The sequence below is a fragment of the Stegostoma tigrinum genome, chromosome 8, assembly GCF_030684315.1.
Source record: "Stegostoma tigrinum isolate sSteTig4 chromosome 8, sSteTig4.hap1, whole genome shotgun sequence".
Lineage (NCBI taxonomy): Eukaryota > Metazoa > Chordata > Chondrichthyes > Orectolobiformes > Stegostomatidae > Stegostoma > Stegostoma tigrinum.
Genome location: NC_081361.1, coordinates 43,747,469 through 43,771,152, shown reverse-complemented (window position 1 = coordinate 43,771,152; position 23,684 = coordinate 43,747,469). Strand labels below are relative to the sequence as shown.

The window sequence follows — 23,684 nt, the reverse complement described above, 5'->3', positions numbered from 1 at the left end:
TTATAGATCAGTGCATCGAGTACAAGAGTTGGGAAATCATGTTGTGTCTATACCGGATATTAGTTTGGCCACTTTTGGAATACCACATGCAATTGTGGTCTCCCCGCTCTCGGGAAGATGTTGCCAAACTTGGAAACATTCAGAAGAAATTTACAAGGATGTTGCCAGGATTGGAGCGTTAGAGTTATACGGAGAGGCTGAATTAACTGGGGCTATTTTCCCTGGAGTGTTGGAGGCTGAGGGGTGACCTCACAGAGGTTTTTAAAATCATGAGGGGCATGGATAGGGTAAATAGTCAAGTTCTTTTCCCTGAGAAAGGAGAGTCCAAAGCTACAAGGCATTGGTTTGAGGTGAGAGGGGCAATATTTAAAAGGGACCCAGGGGGCAACATTTTCTTACAGAGGGTGGTGTGTGTATGGAATGAGCTGCCAGACAAAACGGTGGAGGCTGGTACAATTATATCATTTAAAAGGCATCTGGAAGGGAAGGGTTTAGAGGGATGTAGGCCGAATGCCTGTAAATGGGACTAGATTCATTTAAGATATCTGGTCAGCATGGACGAGTTGGACAGAAGGCTATGTTTCCATGCTGTATATCTTTATGACTCTAAACAACACTTACATATATGTGTGTGTATATATTATATATAAAACATATTAAAATATATATCACACACCCACATCACAGTATTTCCCTTTTTCAAAAATATGGCCTTAATTTATGTCACTCCACTGTAAAGCAGTGTAAGTGACTGTAAGCTGACAATAATTTCCTTCATCATGTTTACTCTATAATCATTGACTATCACTTTGCTAAAGGTTGATTTGGCTTGACCACATTGTTTTACAGTGGATGAGAAAAAAATAGCCAAGGCACAATGTTAATCTGAGTAGTAAACACAAAAAGGCTCTGTTTAAATAATGAATGATGATGATGATGAATGATGAATGATGAATAATGATGATGATGAATAATGATGATAAGACTTAAGATTTCAAAAAAAAACTTGAAACAGAAATAAACAGAGTAAAATCACTCCAAAAGTATTATTTATATGAACACTCAACAGGCCACCATCTGTAATAGAGTAAGAGACAGAAAGATGTGCATTCATACAGAAATTACGACAAAATATATTCCCCTTCCAGTGACATAATCAGCAAAACCATACTGAGGGATGGGTCATGATGAGTAGCAATTATTTATTGAAGTAGTCTGTAGAGGCCTGCTCATTAAATATATTCAAGGCTGAGATAACAGATTTTTAAATCACTAAGGAAATCAAGGTTATGGATAACTGGCAGGAAAACTGAGTCAGTCATGATTTCATTGAATGGCAGAGCAGAATTGATGGGCTGCTCTTGTGTCTATGGTCCAATATACATGTACCATGATGTACAGCACAAACACAGCGCTGAGTTATATTACTGATGGAAATCTGAAAAAGTGCTCAAAATGAGAAAATATACCCAAACATTAACAGATTTTGGAAAGGTGGATATCTATTCAGTCAGTCATGCCGGTAATGTGCAAATTTTTGATCCAGACTAAACAGGTGCTTCTCAGAATCCTAGTCTATGATAAGAAACACTTGCAATATTTAGAAATATTTCAACTGTTTGCAAACAGCTTAAATGCACTTACATAATAGGAATGTATTATTAAGAAGTTTAGTAAATAACACTAAATGTTGCTTTGAAGTCTACAGCACAGGGACCTTAATCTAGCAGTAAATTGTGCTGTCTGTTATGCAAAATAATGGGACTGAAATCTGATTGTCACTTCAGAGAACCAGCTGATGAAATTGCAGTGAGAGTTTCTGTCATTTATTACACCGCTTATGCTCCACCCCTCTGCAACTAATGAAATCTGATGTCCTGCACATACCTGTTTGAAAATGACTACTTAACATTTCCACAGATGACTGCAAATCTCTTTTCACAATTAGGCCAAACACAGCAATCCAGTGTTTCTTCATACATAGTAATAAGTCTTCCAAAGACCAAGGGGGCTTCACAAATAGTATCTGATGTCACAATCAGAAAAAAAATCACAGCAATTACATCATTATTTCTATAACTTACCGTTATTTAACCATTCTCTGCACTTTGGTAAAAAGTCATAAAATTTTAAAAAGAAGTACAATGTGGTTAATTTACCTCATTTAAAACACAAGCATATTTTAATATATTACAAACTTTACAGTCCTCAATATAAGGCGCTTATTAGGAATACATCAGATCAAAATCATGGATACCTGGAATGTTGCAGGCACAACTTTTTTAGCAGAATTCTGGGCTTAAAATTAAAAAAAGTACTGAAATGCTTGTAATTTCCACTAATCTCACAGGAGCTCTGGTGGGATCCCTGGTGAAAATCAATTTTCACAATTTATCCAAATTGTTGATAATTAAAATTTTCTTACTATATACTTGGAAAGGCACGATGTCGAAGTGCCGGTGTTGGGCAGGGGTGGACAAGGTCAGATATCATATGACACCAGGTTATAGTTCAACAGGTTTATTTGAAAACACAAGCATTTCGAGATTTGCTCCTTCTTAAGGTGTTAGTGAGAGATGTAGTATCAGGCACGGATTTATAAGTAAGAGATCAAAGGGTCACATACTGATGAGGATGTATTAAACAAACCTAAGATGCTGTTAAATCTTTCATCAGTTATAAGGTCTTAATTGATTAATATCTCTATGTAAATCTCTGAATTCCATTCAAGTCACAGTCCTGAGAAAATGAAAGGTTTTATCAGTGTAAAGAAGTGATTTTTAGGTCAGACAACGCATGTCAGTGTGAGGTCTTGTTTAGAATCTGTTTGTGTTTTGGTTTGGAGTGAGGCTGATTTATTTCTAAATTAGGAATTCATAAAATGTCACTGACTGACCGTCTATAAATTGCGTGCTTTTTGAATAAAATAGAATGAATCAGCAAATACAAATTCACCCAATAGATTCACATCTGTGCGCGCGCGGGAGGGAGGGAGAGTGTGCGCATGCATGTGTGGGAGAGAGAACGTATGTGTGGGGAAGGGAGGCCTGTGTATTTCAAAAAGATAGAAAATATTGTATAAATTATCAGTAAATTAAATATATATTCTATTTCTAATATGTCAAAACTAAAAAGTTAATTCTTCAGCATAAACAGTCATTTGGTCGTACATAAATAAAACATTACTGAAAAATAAGAGATATGCTGTCAAAACTTTTTCACTTTGAATTCTTCAGGACAGAGGTGCAATAATCCCACAATGAATCACTAATGCACACTGCATGTGACAAGAGTGCTCACTGGTTGGCAAGTTGACTGCAACTGGTTGTGACATGGCCATGGAGAATGCAACTGGGAACGTCTTTGTCCACAGCATCTTTGTTTATGTCAGGGAAGGCACAATGAACATTCTTTCTTTCTCCTATAGAGTACAGGTCCCTGTGTATAAATACTTGTATCTTCTAGAAAGTGGGCTACATTACAGAACCAACTACTAGTCTTTATCTTAAATTGGTTGGTCATGTAATTCTGAGAACATTCAGGATTGTCAGCAAGTGCTGTCCAGATGCAGAATCACATGTGATATTGGAATCATGGAATTCCTACAGTGCAGGAAGAGGCCATTTGGCCTATCAAGTCTTTACCACCCTTTGAACAGCATCCCACCCAGATCCAGCATCCTCCAACCTCACTCCTAAGATTGCCAGAAGATCGTCAGATGCCATTTCTGCCACCTCCAGCAGGATGCCACCACCAGACATATATTCCCCTCCCCTCCCTGTCCACCTTCCGCAGGGACCGTTCCCTCCGGGACTCCCTGGTCCACAATTCCTTCACCCCCAACACATGGCCACAGCTCTATGGCACCTTACCCTGTAACCGGCAAAGGCGCAACAGCTGCCCATTTACTTCCTCCCTCCCCAACATCCAAGGGCCCAAACATACCTTCCAGGTGAAGCAACACTTCATCTGCACTTCCAAGAATCTTATCTACTGCATTCGCTGCTCACAATGTGGTCTCCTCTACATCGGGGAAACGAAGTGGGACTTAGTGTTCGCTTTACAGAACATCTACATTCTGCTCATAACAAAGGCCCCGAACTACCTGTTGCCTGCCACTTCAATGCACTACCATGCTTCCTGGCCAATATCTGTCTCCGGCTTGCTCCGGTGTTCCAGTGAAGCCCAGCGCAAGCTGGAGGAACAACACCCCATTTTCCACTTGGGGACCCTATAGCCCACCGGATTCAATATTGAGCTCGATAATTTTAAGGCCTAAACTCCTCCATGTCTCAGGCCCCCACCCCACACCCCAGGCCTTATTACCACATAGCCTGACACTACACACCCCTTGTTGTTAGTCACTAACAGTCCCCATTAACAACTATTCACCCTCCCAGCCTGATCATTAGCAACTCCTTTGTCTGTCGAACTGTCTTTCTATCTCTTTGGGCTCTATCCTATCATTTACTCTCCACCCCACCAACCTCCCCATTCTCTGCATATAAACTGACATTTTCCCAGCCACCATCAGTTTTGAGGAAGGGTCACTGGACCCGAAACGTTAACTTTTTTCTCTCCTCCACAAATGCTGCCAGAACTGCTGGGCTTTTCCAGCAACTTTGTTTTTGCTCCCAAGATTGTGTTATGCTGACTAACCATCTTAACCTGTACATTCCCTGGACCGTATTGAACAGTTTAATGCAACCAATCCTCCTAATCTGTCCTCTTTGGACAGAGAGTAAATTGAAGCACCAAAGAAAGTGTCCACTTCAAAAGAAAACCCATCCACTTCACAGATAATGGAAACTGCAGATGCTGGAGAATTCCAAGATAATAAAATGTGAGGCTGGATGAACACAGCAGGCCAAGCAGCATCTCAGGAGCACAAAAGCTGACGTTTCGGGCCTAGACCCTTCATCAGAGAGGACACTCTGTAGAGTTCGTAATGTTGTGGAGGCCAAGTCTCGAATAGCTTAATGAATACAACAGATTTCTGTACACGAAAGGTGTTAAGAGGTATAGGGACCGAATGGGAATATGATAGTGAGATAAAATATCAGCCATTATCTTAAAGAATGGTGGAGCAGGCTTCTATTTTCTATGTTTCTACAACCCATCAGTCATTGTACCTCCAGACTCCGCATTGATCCGCACTGATATATATACATATATCACCCTGGAGTCCTTTGGGACTATGGGTGATATTACCTTTTTACTCAACCAATCCATGCTTGCAAAGTTGGAACATAAAATCCGAATTGGGATTAGGACATTTAGGGCAAGTGGTTAGCAGTGCAGCAGCCTCAGCATGAGGGAGCAGGTTCATTGAAGGGTCTAGGCCCGAAACGTCAGCTTTTGTGCTCCTGAGATGCTGCTTGGCCTGCTGTGTTCATCCATCCACTTCACTGCTAGACAGAAATAACAACAACATTTTTCTTCAGCCAATGAAATGTTTTGCCATTTGGTTTCCTCCCAAATTGGATAAGTTCACATTTACCCATGTTAAATTGCATCTGCCATGTTTTTGCCCATTTGCTTAATTTGTCTGTTACATTGAAGCTTCTTTAAATCCTCCTCATTACTCACAACCCTACCTCGTTTTGCGCTATCAGCAAACTTCAAATCATAGAATCACTTCAGTGTGGAAGCAGGCCATTCGGATCATTGAGTCTGCATTGATCCTGTAAAGAGCATCCCACTCTGACCCATCCCCTTCCCTCTACCTGTAACTCTGCATTTCCCATGGCTGACCCACATAGCCTGCACGTCTCTGGATATTATGGATGATTCAGCATGGCCAAACCAACTAATTTGTACATCTTTAGACTGTGGGAGGAAACAGAAACGCACAGAGAAAATCCACACAGACACAGGGAGAACATGCAAATTCCACAGTGTTGCCCAAGGTATGGGAGCATATCTGTTAACTAATGGCAAATGGGTTAAAATTGTAATCTCATTAGACCAGAAGGGAGTGACCATTATTCTAGTTTACCCAAACACTTGTTAACTAAGAGCTAATGGATTGAAATTGTAATCTCACTAACTGCATCTTGTTTGTTCAGTTCTCTGTAAATCTTGCTACTATTTTGTTACTATGTAACATGCACCCATTGCCTGATCCAACTGCCAAAAGGAACGATTTGCATCTACCCAGACATGTATAAATACTGAGTGTGTATTATGGCCTTTGCTCTTGTCAGACTGACAGTTAGGGTATCAATACCTTGCTGTTAGCAGGAAACCAGCATTTGTACAAGTAAAAGATATTGTTTGATTTACAAGAACGTGGTCCTCAAAGAACCCAGTTGTATAATATTCGCCATAAATTCGGCGACAAAAATGGAATACCTATAGACTGACAACATCTGGGAGCAAATGAAGCGGTTGACAAAGCTGCAAATGAACTAACGTGATCGCCAAGGTATATTTACCTTGTTAGTTCCTTTGCTGACTGTTGTCTCTCCTCCATTGCTGCGGGGTGGTGTGAGTCGACGGCATCCCAGGTAAATGGACACACAATTAGGTCCCAGGTTATTTGAGCCAGATTGGGAAGGTTAATTCACGATATAACGTAAGCATGAGACAAACTAGCACCACAAAGAGACAAGTCGCAACTGCAGTAAGAACTGCAAAGTATATAATTGGGAAGTCATGAAAGGCCAGCAGTAAAATTTTGTTCTAGATGGGCCAAAGAAACAAAGGACAGTCCACAACCTCTTCCAGAAGAAGGTAGTCGGAATGTATTGGTGTGGAAGGAAAAATATCGGCAAAAGCAAGTTGAGCCAGAAGATTGTGGGGCATGTTGCTTCTGGAGGGAAGTAGCTACAGATATGAAAAATGAGCCTTTGCTTGCCTCGTGGAGGGATAATGCAAGTAGGAAAGGGTTAGTGATATGTCACCCAAATGGATCACCTAAAATGTTAATAGGATTAAAAATGTTATGATAAACAAAAACAGGAAAAAGGAAAAAGATCAGAAACAAGGAAAACAAGTAATACAAGGGATATATCCCTAACTACCCTCTGAATCAGCTGCAGATGATGGGGATGACATAGCTTGTACAGCAATTGGCTCTCGAACAGTACAATGTTCCTCTTGAACTGTTTGTTTATACCAAAGATGGTTTTAGCTTCTAACTCCAAAATATGGCGACTGACAAAACCCTGCAGCATATCTGTCTTCGAAGCTGGATTCAGTTGCAGCAGTACTTCTTGTATGTCTGGAAATGGTGACTGCTTCCTATGAAGCAATTATGTCCGCTTGAAATCATATTCTTGGTAGCCCTTTGGTAGTACATGCTGGTCATGCTGTAAAGGGTTTCCTCCTCAATGCGGCAGCACAGCATTTGAGTACAGCTCGATTGGCTAAGTATGAACTTGCCCTGTTGAATGACCCCACCATTACCATTGCCCGTTTTGGTGTTGTAAATCCTTCTTTGTTCCTGAACCCCTCTAACAGTTGTTCCGAAAATGATTCTCCCATACCCTATGTGACTGTTTGGACCTTGCTAAATTCGAGACATCCTCGTGAGCCATCTTAAAAGGAGACCCTGTTACAGAATCCAGATTGAATCCTTTACACAGATGGTAGTTCTACCAAAGATTTTGACAGTACTAATATGATAGGATACAGCATTTGTTTGGACCTCAAAACACTGAACGACTGCCTTCTCATTTGTTTGTAAAGGCAACCGAGTGATTTGCCCTTACTGAGCTTCCATTCTCACTGTAGGAAGGACAGTTAATATCTATACTAACTCTTGTTATGCTTTTGACGTTGCTCATGATTTCAGACAGCTCTGAAAGAAGAGGGATTCTTGACTTCATCAGGTAGTGCCATTAAGCATGGGGATCTTGTCCTGTGTTTGTTATCTGCCATACTATTAGCCAGAGTTATTTTTGAGTGTGCAGCTGACACTGATTAACTAACCAAGTAGCCAAAGGAAATGTTCACGCAGATGCTGCAGCTAAAGTAGCTCCTCTGTCTCCTGAAACTTTATTAGTTCCCCTTGAAGACGCTCCCTTACAGGCACCACAACTACAACCCCTATCTATTCCTTCTATGAAAAAGTTATTGAATTTCAAAACAAAGCTATGGATTTGCTTGCATCATGGATGAAGGATGGTTGCCTGCAGAACTTTAATGAAATTTGGCACCATCGGGATGGGAGAATCATTGTACCATCTACACTTGTACCCATTTCCTTAAAGGTTTGCTGTGTGTGGGCATGCTGGCATGCGGGAGGCGGATGTGTGGTTAGTTGACAGAATTCTATCTTCATGGCACAGCCCAGGGGGTCCTTGCATAAAGAAGCAGACCAAATTGCAAAGATTTGCCAAATATACCAGCTGAGCAATCTTGGTAAAGACGATACTGTACTCCCTTGACATGGGGACCCTTTGTAAATTTACAATTAGATTTCATTGAATTGCCCAGTAATAATGGTTATAAATGTGTGTTAGTTATTGTTGGATTTCTTTAGCAGATGGCCCAAAGCCTATCCTTGCAGAAACACTGATGCAAAAGCAGTACTTAAGTGCTCATTGAGCGATACCTAGGTTTGGTGTTCCACAGACAATATCCAGTGACAATGATTCTCATTTTGTTGCGCAGACAAATGTGGAACTTTGCAAAGCTTTAAGGATTAAGCAACACCTGTATTGCCCCAATCACCCACAACTGGCAGGAGGGGCGGAACAACGCAAATGGTACCTTAAATATTGCTAGCTAACCTGACAGAAAAATCAGGCAAGCCCTGGCTGGAGATGCTCCCAATTGCTCTGGTGACAATATGAACCTTCCCCGATAAGGAATCTAAACATACTCCAGCAGAAGTTGTCTTTGGAAGGCCACTACGAGCTCCTGATCAGTTTAAGTCTAGTCAGTTTAGAGATTTGCGTGCAAAAGATAATGAAATGCAGATCTACTTGGTGAATTTAACTCATGCAATTACTAAATATCATTTACAGACGGTAGAGGTGCAGGAGGTACCACTAATTGTGGAATCATTAAATTCTGACATCCAATCAGGGGATCAAGTACTGGTTAAAAGATTTCACCGGAAGGTACTGATGCCCAGATGGGAAGGACCATATGGTGTTCTGCTAACGATTCCAACTGCAGTTAAAATAAATAAATAAAATAAAACTTAAGTGGATACATTTGAATCATTGTAAAAAGGTGTCATCATGAAAGTAAGACTGTTCTATGTTATCAGGATAACTGTCATCAGGCTGGGAGTAAGTGAGGGTGGGGTTGGTAGCGTATACAGATCAGACATGGATGATAGTGTCCCAATACCTACTTTGTGCCTGTCCTACACTAATTCACCAGGCCCTGACTTCTGTAGGACCTATCGTACCTACTGCATGTGTGCGTTAAACCGAAGTGCCCTTGAAGATGCCACGATCTTCTGCGTAAATACTAATAGTAGCCTGACAAATACAAATTTGGCACAAGCACTATGTCTTTGTAATTTGACTAGCACCACTCTGACTAACGAGAGTGTATGCAATATTTCGGTACAACACTCGAATAGAATTAACAGTCCTCCAAGCAAAAGCAGAACTTTCACAGCTCAACAAATCATTAATCTTTATTCCTTCGACTACCTTCAAGTGCCAGGTCACGTACAACAAAAAGATTTTTAAGTTAATTACACTATCCCTTGACACCAAAGGAGGAAGGTGCAAGGCATGTAGTTGACCAGTTTACAACCTGGAAGTCCTAATCGATATAGTGAATGGTACAGCAGGTTCATCAAGCAGTAAGGAGTAAAAACGGTTCTGTATCTTAGAAACATAAGACCATGTGCACTCGACAAACTAGGTCGGTGGGAGCTGGCCTCCCTACTCAGGGGACTCCAATCCCAGACTGTACTCTGTGAGCACTATTATCTTCGCATAGATGAGCCACATAGCCAGCAATACTGTGACGTCACAGGAGATAAACTGCCAATGCGCCAAATTAAAATGTGGAGGGAAAAATCAGAGGGGTTGAGAACATACGAGATACCAGGAGGTACCCAAAGGGATACCTATCACTACACTGGTATATAGATCAGACAAATGGAAGGGGACCCGGTGTAGGGTGGTCTTAACCTAGCCACTGTCATTACATAATTACAGACCAAGGGTGCATAAAGAACCAGCCAGAGATGGGTTTAGAAATGAAACTGCCTTTGATGGAGAGCCCCATGAATGTTGGCAACAATGGGCAGAACATCCTGTACACATTTAAATATAGTTGGAAATGTAGCCTGAACTCTATGGAAATCACCGTGTCCATGTGTAACCATACAGCTTACTCCTGGTTGCCCATTGATTTTAATGGATGATGCGCTTTGGTGCATTACATGCCCACCTTTCGACTCACAGGAATGCCACCCCCCCCCCCCAACTCCAACGAAGCGGAGCAAGCGTAGTCTGAATTTTGAATACTCAAGATGGTAGTACTTCTTCGCTGCTATGCTACCAAATTACAGTATGGTACCAGCTCTTTACAAAACAAATGAGTTGGCACATGCATTCGCCAAAATGGCAAATGAAACTGCAATTGCAATGGGATTGGTGAACCAGGAAACATTGGAAATAAGGACAATGGCCTTACAAAATCAGATGGCCTTGGACAATGTTCAAATGCTCAGAGGCACAGTGCCATTACTGGACCCAAGTGTTGTTCATGGATTGACAACTTTCAAAAACGATTCACAACACTACTCAGCAGACTGAGTAAGATTGGAAAGATGTGGAAAAAGGGGGGTCTGACAGTGGTGGATGTGGCTGGGATCCACTTTGTTGGTTAAGTATTTGGCTTTAAAGGTACAGGTCTGACAATATTAAAATGGGTAGGAATCATATTAGGAATATATGTAGCCATTAGATTTGGATTGGCCTGTTGCACTGGATGTGCTTCTAAACTGAGAAACAAGGTATCTTCAACTAAACAAATAGTTATACTGATTATGGAACAGTCTCCCAAATTGATGAGCAATGAGGAGGACAATGGTGTCATGAAACTTGCTAACCTTGATCCTTCTGTCTTGCCGTAATTTGATTTAACAAGATGAACCTTTGTTGGCTGTGTTACCCCTTGGCTGCTTATTTTGCTTTTGTAGGATTGTATGCAATAATATACACACAGTGCTAAACGACACCTCCAATGTAGTAATAAATGGGCATTATTGACTGTTGATCCAGAAACAAGAAAAGGTGAACATAAGCCCTAATCCCGCCCACAGTCAGCACATATTATTGGTTTTTCATGGAACTGGTGCATTGCTTGGATCTTATACCTAACATTGATTCCCCTCATTTCCTGGACCTGGATGTGGCCTAACTGGTGTCCAAAATCATCGTAATTTCAAACAGAAATCCCCATTGTGGATGAGACTGGATCAAGCAGCAGCCACAGGGCAATTATGACCCATGGACTGAGCTAGAAACTGTATTGGTAGTCCTAATGTTTGTAAATTTCACTTATTCGCTTATCTGCTACTTTTCTGTTTTACTGTGCTTTGTTAAGTAAAAAGGAGGGAAATGTGGGAGCATATCTGTTAATTAAGGGTTGATGGATGAAATTGTAATCCAATAAGGCCAAGCAGCAGTGACCATTATTCAACTTTACCTGAACACTTGTTAACTAATGGATTGAAACTGTAATCTCATTAACTGTATCTTGTTCGTTCAGTACTCTGTAAATCTTGTTACTATTTTTGTGACTATGTGTCACACGCCCATCGCCTGATCCAAATGCCAAATGGAATGATTTGCATCTACTCAGATTTATAGAAATACTATGTGTGCATTATAACCCTTTGCTCTTCTCTGACTGACAGTTAGGGTATCAATACCTTGCTGTCAGTAGGAAAACCAGCCCTTGTACAAGCAAAAGATATTAAACTGAAAGAACGTGAGATCTTGTTGCAGCTCTATAAAACTTTGGTTAGACCGCACTTGGAATACTGCGTCCAGTTCTGGGCGCCCTATTATAGGAAAGATGTGGATGCTTTGGAGGGGGTTCAGAGGAGGTTTACCAGGATGCTGCCTGGACTGGAGGGCTTATCTTATGAAGAGAGGTTGACTGAGCTCGGTCTCTTTTCATTGGAGAAAAGGAGGAGGAGAGGGGACCTAATTGAGGTATACAAGATAATGAGAGGCATAGATAGAGTTGATAGCCAGAGACTATTTCCCAGGGCAGAAATGGCTAGCACGAGGGGTCATAGTTTTAAGCTGGTTGGTGGAAAGTATAGAGGGGATGTCAGAGGCAGGTTCTTTACGCAGAGAGTTGTGAGAGCATGGAATGCGTTGCCAGCAGCAGTTGTGGAAGCAAGGTCATTGGGGTCATTTAAGAGACTGCTGGACATGTATATGGTCACAGAAATTTGAGGGTGCATACATGAGGATCAATGGTCGGCACAACATTGTGGGCTGAAGGGCCTGTTCTGTGCTGTACTGTTCTATGTTCTATGTTCTAACTGTGGATGCTGTAAATCAGGAACAAAAGCAAAGTTGCTGGAAAAGTTCAGCAGGTCTGGCAGCATGTGAAGGAAAGAACAGAGTTAACGCTTCTGAGTTCTGAGGAAGGATCGCTGGACCCGAAACCTTAACTGTTTTTCCCTTCCCAGTAAAAGATATTGTTTGATTTACAAGAATGTGTCTATGTGGTCCTCAAACAACTCAGTCATTTCGTCTTCAACAGGGGAATCAAACCCATGTTTCTGGCACTGAGAGGCAACGGTGCTGACCACTGAGTCACTGTGCCATCTAGAACTTAGAAATACTAAATTTAATTCCCTCAACCAAGCAGTTAATAAATAATGAGACTAGCTGGGGCTCAAACACTGATTCCTTTGTACTTTATTAGACACTACAGGCGGCATGGTGGCTCAGTGGTTAGCACTGCAGCCTCACAGCACCAGGGAACCAGGTTCGATTCCAGCCACAGGCGACTGTCTGTGTGGAGTTTGCACATTCTCCCCGTGTCTGCGTGGGTTTTCTCCAGGTGCTCCGGTTTCCTCCCACAGGCCAAAGATGTGCAGGCTAGGTGCATTGGCTATGCTAAATTGCCCGTAGTGTTCAGGGGTGTGTGGGTAATAAGTGGGGGGGGATGGGTCTGGGTGGGATGCTTCAAGGGGCGGTTGGATTTGTTGGGCCGAAGGACCCGTTTCCACACACTGTAGGGAATCTAATCTAATCTACCTTCCTTCCATGGAAAAAAAAATGTAATCCTCCCCTCCATTTCATGTCTGCTAACCAATTCTTTAAAAAATGTCAACATGTACTGTAATCTTGCTTCTTAGCCTCTTCTGAGGGACTTAAACAAATACCTTCTGAAAATTCAACACACAGCCTCCACTGGGGTTCTCACACAATCTGTTCCACTAGTTATTTCCACCAAAAAAAAACAGCGTAAGATTGTTAAGCATGATATCCCTTTCATAAATCAGTGTAAACTTTGTCAACTCCCATTGATATTTTCCAACTGCACAGTGTGATGAAAGGTTTGTGAATAGAAAGTCAATTTCTTTTGCAGCACTTGAATGTTAAACTAGCAATTTATTTTTGTGAAGAGGTTTGAAAATTATCTTAGTGAGCATTTCCAGAAACATAATTTTAAACCAGTATGTGCCTCTTGGACTGTTAACTGACATTTGTTTGGAATGCAGGGGCTTATGTCAAGCCAGAAAAAACATTAAAAAGACATTTATTTGCTTGTTTATGAGTTTAGATTAAATTAAAGATCAATTTTATTTTATAGAAACCCAAAGCTAGCTTTTGGGGCAGCATAAAATAGACTATTTGAAGTCAGATGCAAATATAACCTCCCCCAGAAAAGGGAAATTATTCAGAAGAACTAAGGAAATAAGTAATCTCAGTGAAAGGGTATAGTTTGTGAAACTAACAGACCAGGGGTGTTTGGTTAGAACTCTGCAAATTATTAAAAGACTGAGGAAGGCTAAGCTCTCAGTGGGTGAGTAATCAAGGGAAAAGTCCTCACAGATCAGAGAACCAGAATTGAAAAGAAGCAGTAAAATCAAAATCTGCATTAGGTCAGGAACGTGTGGATTTTTGAGTAACTGTGAGGTGACATTATTAGATAATAGTTGGAATTTTGATTTGCTGTGTTTTTAAATCTTTCTCACTGTGTTGTATTTGAATAGCCTGGTTTTTTATGTGTGTAGTAACTTTATCCATGTTTCAGTGAAATGAAACTAATCAAAATATGATCCATCAAATTAGATTTCATTCTGGAATCTGACTTGTCCATCTGAAGCATCAGTTCAGATCATAAGAAATTGGGGCTCTTTGAGAATCTGAGCTCCCTGAATTTAAGAGGGAGCAATGTCTCTTTTAAAGAAACAGGTGCATGGAACTACTGGACATTGGACAGCTACTGCAAAACTCACAACACAATTAATAAATGAAATGAGACCTAACAGCACTTGCTGAACACTCTCAAGTGTGTTTAGACTTAAATTTATACTAACAACCAAGTTAAGATCAACAAAAAGACTCAGAAGTAGCTCACTTGCACTTGCTAGAAGCAGTGTACACTGATACACAGGGATATTTCCATGCAGGAAGAAGAAACATTGCCAGGCATCTTGCATTCTTTGAATCAAGCAGAACCACAGGGACAATAGTTCCCTGTCGCTTTTCTCAGTGGGACAGCCTCAACCTATCACACTTGCCAACCAATCAGCAACCTTTTCTCATGGAGTACAAAACTGTTGCGCATCTTGATATTTACCACTTTTGCATTTATCCTAATTAATGCCAGACAGATTATTTCAGCAACAGCTAATTTTTCAGGAATATTAAAAAAGGACAGTGCTTGTTTATTCACTGGTACAACTTTTAAAAAAATTACCAGTCTTAAAACATTTCCTTTCGAAAAATCCATTTAAAAATCCAAATTTTACCTCTGTCCAGAGATCTTCATATATTGTTTTCATCTCAGTTTCTAAGATGACTGACAAAGCAAGGCCTAGTGATTTCTCTAACTGACTGACGATGCCAGTAACATCCAAAGCTCGCTCTTGTGCTGACTGATGCTGATTATGTGACCTGTTCAGCTCTTTCACGCTGCTTACTGCAAGATAGAAAAGTAATAAAAATGTCATGTGCTATTTGAAACATTCATTTCCAGCTAACCTATCAATTTATACCTGAAATAAGTTATTGTTACATTTATACATAATTGTATAATTATTACAGTATGCTAAGTAAAAAAATAGAATCTTTTTAAAAATGTTACTTTAATTAACCCTTAAAAATTATGAAAACTCGTACACTATGAATGTCACAATTTAAAAGTAGCTGGAGCTCACAGTTCACCATTCAGTTGCCATGTTTCATACATAACAACAATGACTAAACTTCAAATTACTTAAATTGGCTGTGAAGCACTTTTGAATGCCGTGTAGTCATGGGAGGTGCAATGTAAATCCAACTTACTCGAATGCAATAGCTTCCTTAGTTGCAAACAAAATAACAATGAAGTCTATTCACTACATGAATCACAGAGCAATTTCAAGGAAAATAGTTGAACTGTTCAAGGAGGGGTGTGATTTTGTTGTCTTCTTCATCACGGTCTGGATACAAATGCAGCATTTTTTTTTAACGGAATTGTAGAATGGTTAGAATGCCAGGATTCTGCAAGAACAAAGTCGCTAGCTCCAATCATTAGCGTCTTCCCCACAGTCCTGCAACCATTTTCCTTTCAAGTGCTTACCCGATTGTTCTACTGAAAAACACAAATAAACCTGACTCCATTAACTGGTCATCAGAGATAACAAAGTATAGATGTGCACGAACACTGCAGGCCCAGCAGCATCTTAGGAGCAGAAAAGCTGACGTTTCGGGCCTAGACCCTTCATCAGAAATGGGGAGGGGGAAGAGGGTTCTGAAATAAATTTGGAGAGGGGGGAGGCAGATCGAGGATGGATTGAGGAGAAGATAGGTGGAGAGGAGACAGATGAGTTAAAGATGTGAAGATGGAGCCAGTAGAGGTGTGTAGGTGAGGGGGTGATAGGTCAGTCTAGGGAGGACAGACAGGTCAAGGGGGCGAGATGAGGTTAGTAGGAAGGCAATGGGTCTGTGGCTTGAGGTGGGAAGAGGAGATAGGTGAGAAGAAGAACAGGTCAGGGAGGCAGGGATGAGCTGGGCTGGTTTCGGGATCCCCTCCCCACCTACACTCATCTCTACTGGCACCATCCCCGCCTCTTTAACTTGTCTATCTTCTCCTCAATTCATCCTCGATCATTCACACTTCTCATGTAGAAAATATCTTCTGCATCACATTTCATTCCTTAGCCAAGCACTTTGTATTTGATTTTCTGGATCTGACGCTTCATGTGGTGGAAATAGTTTTTAATCTATCTATCTATACTTCCAACATTCTGAGCAAGCTATCATTCTTCACTTCATCGATGGAGAACAAATACACCTTCTCAGGTTTCACTAGGTAACTGAAACCCTTGATCCCTGGAAACATAATTGTAAAACTTCTAATGCTCCTCCTGAAAGTCTTTACAATCTTTTCAAGCATCATGTCCACTATATCCCAATGGAGGTCAAACTGAAGTTTTATAAAGGCTCCAAGATAATAAAATGTGAGGCTGGGTGAACACAGCAGGCCAAGCAGCATCTCAGGAGCACGAAAGCTGACGTTTCGGGCCTAGACCCTTCTTCAGAGAGGGGGATCGGGTGAGGGTTCTGGAATAAATAGGGAGAGAGGGAGGCGGACCGAAGATGGAGAGAAAAGAAGATAGGTGGAGAGAGTATAGGTGGGGAGGTAGGGAGGGGATAGGTCAGTCCAGGGAAGACGGACAGGTCAAGGAGGTGGGATGAGGTTAGTAGGTAGGAGATGGGGGTGCGGCTTGAGGTGGGAGGAAGGGATGGGTGAGAGTAAGAACAGGTTAGGGAGGCAGAGACTGGTTGGACTGGTTTTGGGATGCAGTGGGTGGGGGGGAAGAGCTGGGCTGGTTGTGTGGTGCAGTGGGGGGGGAGGGGACGGACTGGGCTGGTTTAGGGATGCGGTGGGGGAAGGGGAGATTTTGAAACTGGTGAAGTCCACATTGATACCATTAGGCTGCAGGGTTCCCAAGCAGAATATGAGTTGCTGTTCCTGCAACCTTCAGGTGGCATCATTGTGGCACTGCAGGAGGCCCATGATGGACATGTCATCTAAAGAATGGGAGGGGGAGTGGAAATGGTTTGCCACTGGGAGGTGCAGTTGTTTGTTGCGAACCGAGCGGAGGTGTTCTGCAAAGCGGTCCCCAAGCCTCCGCTTGGTTTCCCTAATGTAGAGGCCGCCACACCGGGTACAGTGGATGCAGTATACCACATTGGCAGATGTGCAGGTGAACCTCTGCTTAATGTGGAATGTCATCTTGGGGCCTGGGATGGGCGTGAGGGAGGAGGTGTGGGGGCAAGTGTAGCATTTCCTGCGGTTGCAGGGGAAGGTTGTGCCCCCGCCACAACCGCCCAAAGAGGATCCCCCTCGTTCTCACACACCACCCCACCAACCTCCGGATACAACACATCATCCTCCGACACCTCCGCCATCTACAATCCGACCCCACCACCCAAGACATTTTTCCATCCCCACCCGTCTGCTTTCCAGAGAGACCACTCTCTCCGTGACTCCCTTGTTCGCTCCAAACTGCCCTCCAACCCCACCACACCCAGCACCTTCTCCTGCAACCGCAGGAAATGCTACACTTGCCCCCACACCTCCTCCCTCAAGCCCATCCCAGGCCCCAAGATGACATTCCACATTAAGCAGAGGTTCACCTGCACATCTGCCAATGTGGTATACTGCATCCACAGTACTCGGTGTGGCTTCCTCTACATTGGGGAAAACAAGCGGAGGCTTGGGGACCGCTTTGCAGAACACCTCCGCTCGGTTCGCAATAAACAATTGCACCTCCCAGTCGCAAACCATTTTCACTCCCCCTCCCATTCTTTAGATGACATGTCCATCATGGGCCTCCTGCAGTGCCACAATGACGCCACCCGAAGGTTGCAGGAACAGCAACTCATATTCCGCTTGGGAACCCTGCAGCCTAATGGTATCAATGTGGACTTCACCAGTTTCAAAATCTCCCCTTCCCCTACTGCATCCCTAAACCAGCCCAGTTCGTCCCCTCCCCCCACTGCACCACACAACCAGCCCAGCTCTTCCCCTCCACCCACTGCATCCCAAAACCAGTCCAACCTGTCTCTGCCTCCCTAACCTGTTCTTCCTCTCACCCATCCCTTCCTCCCACCCCAAGCCGCACCCCCATCTCCTACCTACTAACCTCATCCCACCTCCTTGACCTGTCCGTCTTCCCTGGACTGACCTATCCCCTCCCTACTTCCCCACCTATCTTCTTTCCTCTCCATCTTCGGTCCGCCTCCTCCTCTCTCCCTATTTATTCCAGAACCCTCACCCCATCCCCCTCTCTGATGAAGGGTCTAGGCCCGAAACGTCAGCTTTTGTGCTCCTGAGATGCTGCTTGGCCTGCTGTGTTCATCCAGCCTCACATTTTATTATCTTGGATTCTCCAGCATCTGCAGTTCCCATTATCTCTTTTATAAAGGCTCACCTGCTTGCTTTTGTAGACTATGACTCTATGAGTGTGACTAATTGGTTTTGTGCAGAATATTGAGAGTTTGATGAGTCAGAGAAGCTTTAATCTATTTCAAGATCTATTGTAATCTATATAAAAAGATGGTGGTGCCAGAATGGTAGGGAGTGTTAGGACTCCTGAGCCTGTATGCTCCAAGCTGGCTGCATTGTCGTCTTCTCTCTCTCTCTCTCTCTCCCCTTTTCCATCTTTTCCTGGGGAACCAGAGTAGTATCAGAGGGCCATCAGCAGCAGCATGGCAGGATTGAGTACTCCTGGCTTCACTAAGCCTGGAGCTTGTACTCGAAGCTTGGTGCCCAGAATGGAACTGTGGTAGGTCCATGATGGGAACTCAATGGGTCATAGAGGTGAGGCCTGTTGTGGTCTGTCTGAAGGATTGTAATGCTGAACCTTTTTACTATTTTCTAAGTTATTCCTAAGATCTTGTACACTAGGTACCTTGGTACTTAAGATGGTACTGTAAGTGGTAATTCTGTATACTTTTCACTGTCAAATGTACTATGTTGAGTACAATGAACCTAATTATACTTCTCAACAATTTCATTTTCTGTTTCATTTAATTTTATATTTCATGCTTAACATTTAACTGAAATTTACGGTTTAAATTCTAAACTTAATTGACGCTCCAACAGGAACACACAGGAATCTCCAAGTGAAGAGCAGCTAAACTTAGTTGATTAAGAAAACAAGAGTTCAGAGTCTGAAAACAACAAATGTTGGAGATCACAGTGGGTCAAACAGCATTCATGGACAGGGAGCAAGCTAACTTTTCATGACTCATGACAGCAATTCAGAGGCATAATGTTCCTGTTAGAGCGAAGGGTAACAAGAACAAAGTTGCTGGAAAAGCTCAGCAGGTCTGGCAGCATCTGTGAAGAAGAAAACAATTAACATTTCAGGTCCGGTGACCACTCTGTGTTCTCCTTCACAGATGCTGCCAGACCCGCTGAACTTTTCAAGCAACTTTGTTTTTGCTCCTGCTGTACGGTATCCGCAGTCCATTCGGTTTTTAATTAGAGTGAAAGGCTGAGTAAAGAACAATGGATGAATGAAGATATCGAGGTTCTAGTCAAGAATAATAAAAAAACATACATTAGATATAGACAATTGGGATCAAATGAATTGCCTGGAGAGTTACAAAGTGTTTAGGGGCATTCTTAAGAGGGAAAACATGTGGGCATAGAGGGGCTGTAAGATATCCTCAAAAGATAAGGTTAAAGATCATTCGAACAACTTCTACAAGTACATCAAGATCAAAACAGCAAGGAGAGAGAGAACAGGACCTCTTAAAGATCAAAAAGATTGTCAATGTGTTCAACCTCAGGTAATGGGAGAGACACTAAATGAATATTTCACACAGTTTTTCATGTGGAGAAAGAAATAGAAGCTAGAGAATTGAGAAATAAACACTGACATTTTCAAAAGTTCACATTGCAGAAGGGCAAATGGTGGAGATCTTCACAAAAGCGGATAAAACTCTCGGACCTGAACAAGTTTATCCAAGGACGCTGTCGGCAGTTAGAGAAGAAATTGTGAAGCCCCTACCAGAAATATGTATCATCTATAACCACAGGTGAGGTGCAGGAGGACTGGAGGGTGGCTACCATTGTACTTTTATTTAAGAAAGGCTGAGAGAAGTCTGGAAAATACAGATCTGCGAGCCTGATATCAGTGGTAGGGAATTCTGAAAGATCGATTTGCACGCATTTGAACAGGCAAGGACTGATAAGTTCAGGGATAGTCAGCACGGTTTTGTGTGAAGGAGATCATCTCTCTCAAACTCGATTAAGTTTTTTGAGGAAGTAACCAAAAAAATTAGGAGGGCAGAGCAGTACACTTTATTTACACGGAGGCTGAGCTGAACATCAGGGAGAGAGAAACGTACCATTTTGTAACAGCAGACTGCCACACCCCTTAGAACAGTTTCTTCTGAATTGATCAGTGCAGTTGAAGCAGGTCAGGGGACCCAGAGGGCAGGAATGCAGGAGCCTCAGCCTTTGCTACTGTCCACTAGGTTTGAGGTTCTTTCACCTTGTTCAGGTGGGTGAAGGATGCTGGGTGAATGGGTTAACTAGCCATCCTGCTGTGCTTTAGGAAGCCATTCCAGTCAGGGTGGCATAAATGGATGCAGTAATTAATTGTCACAGTATGCAGAGGAGGAATGACACTATTTACAGCAACAAGGAGCAAGAGTCCAAAAGACTATATTGCTTGCTCAGTGTCCAAGTTTGAGACATCTGCTCAAGACTGGAGAGGAACTTGCACTTATGTAAAATCAGTCTTTGTGGTCTCATTGGTTCAAACAACATTGATCAGGATGGGAAAGAAGCTAAATTAGCCAGTATAAGAATTTAGTCATTTACTTAAGAAGGAGAAGCTCAAAAGGTATTGGAATGCTCGAGGCTGCTACATGAACCACATGTAAGTTGGAATAATACAAATAAGATAACAGAAATGAACACATGACTCAAAAGACTAGTGTGGGAGAAGTGGGTTCTGGTTCATGGGGCACTGACAACACCACTGGGGAAAGTGGGGAGTCCATAGCTTGGACTGTCCACACCTGAACTTCGCTGGGACTCGTGTTCTGGCAAGCCACATAACCAAGGAAGTCAAGGGAATTTTGAACTAAATTGTGTGGGCAAGCAATCGAAGTTGAAAACATGGGTAAACTGAAGAATAAATAAGGCAAGAGAGGAAGGTTATAATAGAAAAACATAATAATCAAGCAGTAAACCAATAGGGGAGGTGAGAAGTTACAAAAATAATACAAGGACAAAACTAAAATCTCAGTATTTTTATTCAAAACAAATCAAGTGAACCAAGAGAATTTAAATAAAAATTATCTGACACCCATTACTGAGAATGAGACTAAGGTAGGATGACATAGGATGACCTGAATACCAAAGGGTGCATGACATTTAGGAAGGACAGAGAGCTAGGAAAAAGTAGAAGGATGAGCCTCCGAGTTAGTGATGCTATGAGAACAATAGTCTTCTCTGTAGTCAAGGCAAAAAAAATTCAAGTGCCAAGCGGATGTTACAATAGGAGGCTTTCCTTTCCAGATAGTTAAGCCATGTGATGATCTTGATGAGTTATTCAACTGAATCTACTAAGCTGGAAAACTCATAAATCCATAAAATTTCTTTCTCAGCTTTTTTTGTTAAAAATTGTGTTGGCACGAGTTGTATTTAACTTGAATTACAGAATCCCTACAGAATCCCCAGAATCCATTATATTGGAAATGCAAGGAAACAGAAAATACAAGGTCTGTACCGGGTCATGGATTTTCCAGATCCATCCTTCAAAACATGAACAAAAAGACTTTAGGAGTGGTCGGAGAGATAAGTTTAAAATAAATAAATGTTGTAAAAGAAATAGGTGGCACAGTGGTTAGCACTTCTGCCTCCCAGCACCAGTGACTTGAAAAAGGCCATTTGGTCCAACCAGTCTGCACCAACCTTCTGAAGCGCGTCCCTTCCAGATCCAGCCCCTCAACCGGTCCCCATAATACGCATTTACCACAGCAAATCCACCTAGCCTACACATTCATGAACACTATGGGCAATTTAGCACAGCCAATCCACCTAACCTGCACATTTTTGAACTGTTGGAAGAAACCAGAGTACCTGGTGGAAACCAACACACAACGTGCAAACTTTACAGACTGCTGCCAAAGGCAGGAATCGAACCTAGGTCACTGGTGCTGGGAGGCAGAAGTGCTAACCACTGTGCCACCTATTTCTTTTACAACATTTATTTATTTTAAACTTATCTCTCCGACCACTCCTAAAGTCTTTTTGTTCATGTTTTGAAGGATGGATCTGGAAAATCCATGACCCGGTACAGACCTTGCATTTTCTGTTTCCTTGCATTTCCAATATAATGGAAGCTATCTGGTTGAAGGAACTTGCCATGAACTAATCGTAGCAAGATATCAGAATTATGAGGAGGTTATACTTCTTCTGTTCTTTTCATAGAATCCCTACAGCGTGGAATCAGGCCCTTCAGCCCACCATGTCCACACTAACCCTCAGAGAAGCCCACCCAGGCCCATCCCCCTATAACCCACCCATTACAGGCAATTTAGCATGGCCAATCCACCTAGCCTGCACACCTATGGACCGTGGAAGGAAACTGTTAGCATTGTGTCTAGACAAACTAACAACAGTATCCAATGTGCAAACTCCATGCAGTCATCCAAGGCTGGAATTAAACCCAGGTACCCTGGTGCTGTGAGGCAGCCATGCGAATCACTGAACCACTATGCCACTCGCGCTTGGTAGCTGGTAGTTGTTACAACAGGACAAGAAGGCAGCTCACTATCACCTTCTCAAGGGCAGCTAGGGATAAGCAATAAATGCTGGCCAGCCAGCCATGTCTATGTCCCACAAGCATGACAGTGGTCAGTGGTATGGTGTGGCCTGGTGAAGCCTGGAGCGGGACTGCAGTGTGGCAAAGGAAAAGTTGGAGTCTCTGTAACTTTTTTTTTAAAAAGAGAATGGCACTTATGCACGGCAATTGTATAAACTTTTCACTGTGTTTTATAATGAATATATGTGACAATAAATGATACAATCAAACAAAAAATAAACTCTGCTTTCCAAGGGAGTAAATAAGGACAGCAAAATATAAGTGGGGAAGTGGAGATGTCGGTAGAGGCACAAATCAAAAAATAGGCTTTTGAGATGTTTAAAAAGGGGCGAACTGAGGCAGGCAGTTTAGGAAGACAGTTCCTGAGAACTGGGGTGAGGAAATTGATACCTCCCTTAGTGATAATCAAGGAATCGAATATCGTTCTTCATTGTCATTGGGTCAAAATTCTGAAACTGTCTTCCTAACAGCACTATGGATGTCCTTCATGAAGGCAGCTTGTCACTACTGCAATTAGGGATGTATGATAAGTGATAGCTTACTCAACCAATATCCAGATTCCATGAATAGAAAGGAACACATAGTAGACCAGGGTTAGAAGAACACATGATGCACATGAAACAGAAGGGTGGGAGTTGCTGAAGAAGGAGTGAAGCTATGAGGGTAA

General features: G+C 42.2%; 1 protein-coding gene across 3 annotated transcripts in view; it reads right to left on the bottom strand.

The window, feature by feature from the left end:
* Positions 1-23,684, bottom strand: part of swt1 (SWT1 RNA endoribonuclease homolog) — a 109,131-nt gene that overhangs the window by 34,505 nt on the left and 50,942 nt on the right. For all 3 annotated transcript variants that reach the window (XM_059647826.1, XM_059647828.1, XM_059647827.1), the window contains exons 12-13: positions 14,930-15,099; positions 1,888-2,026 (exon numbers count right to left, since the gene is read on the bottom strand). In XM_059647826.1, the coding sequence (XP_059503809.1) occupies positions 1,888-2,026; positions 14,930-15,099 (309 nt within the window). The remainder of the gene's footprint in view (positions 1-1,887; positions 2,027-14,929; positions 15,100-23,684) is intronic.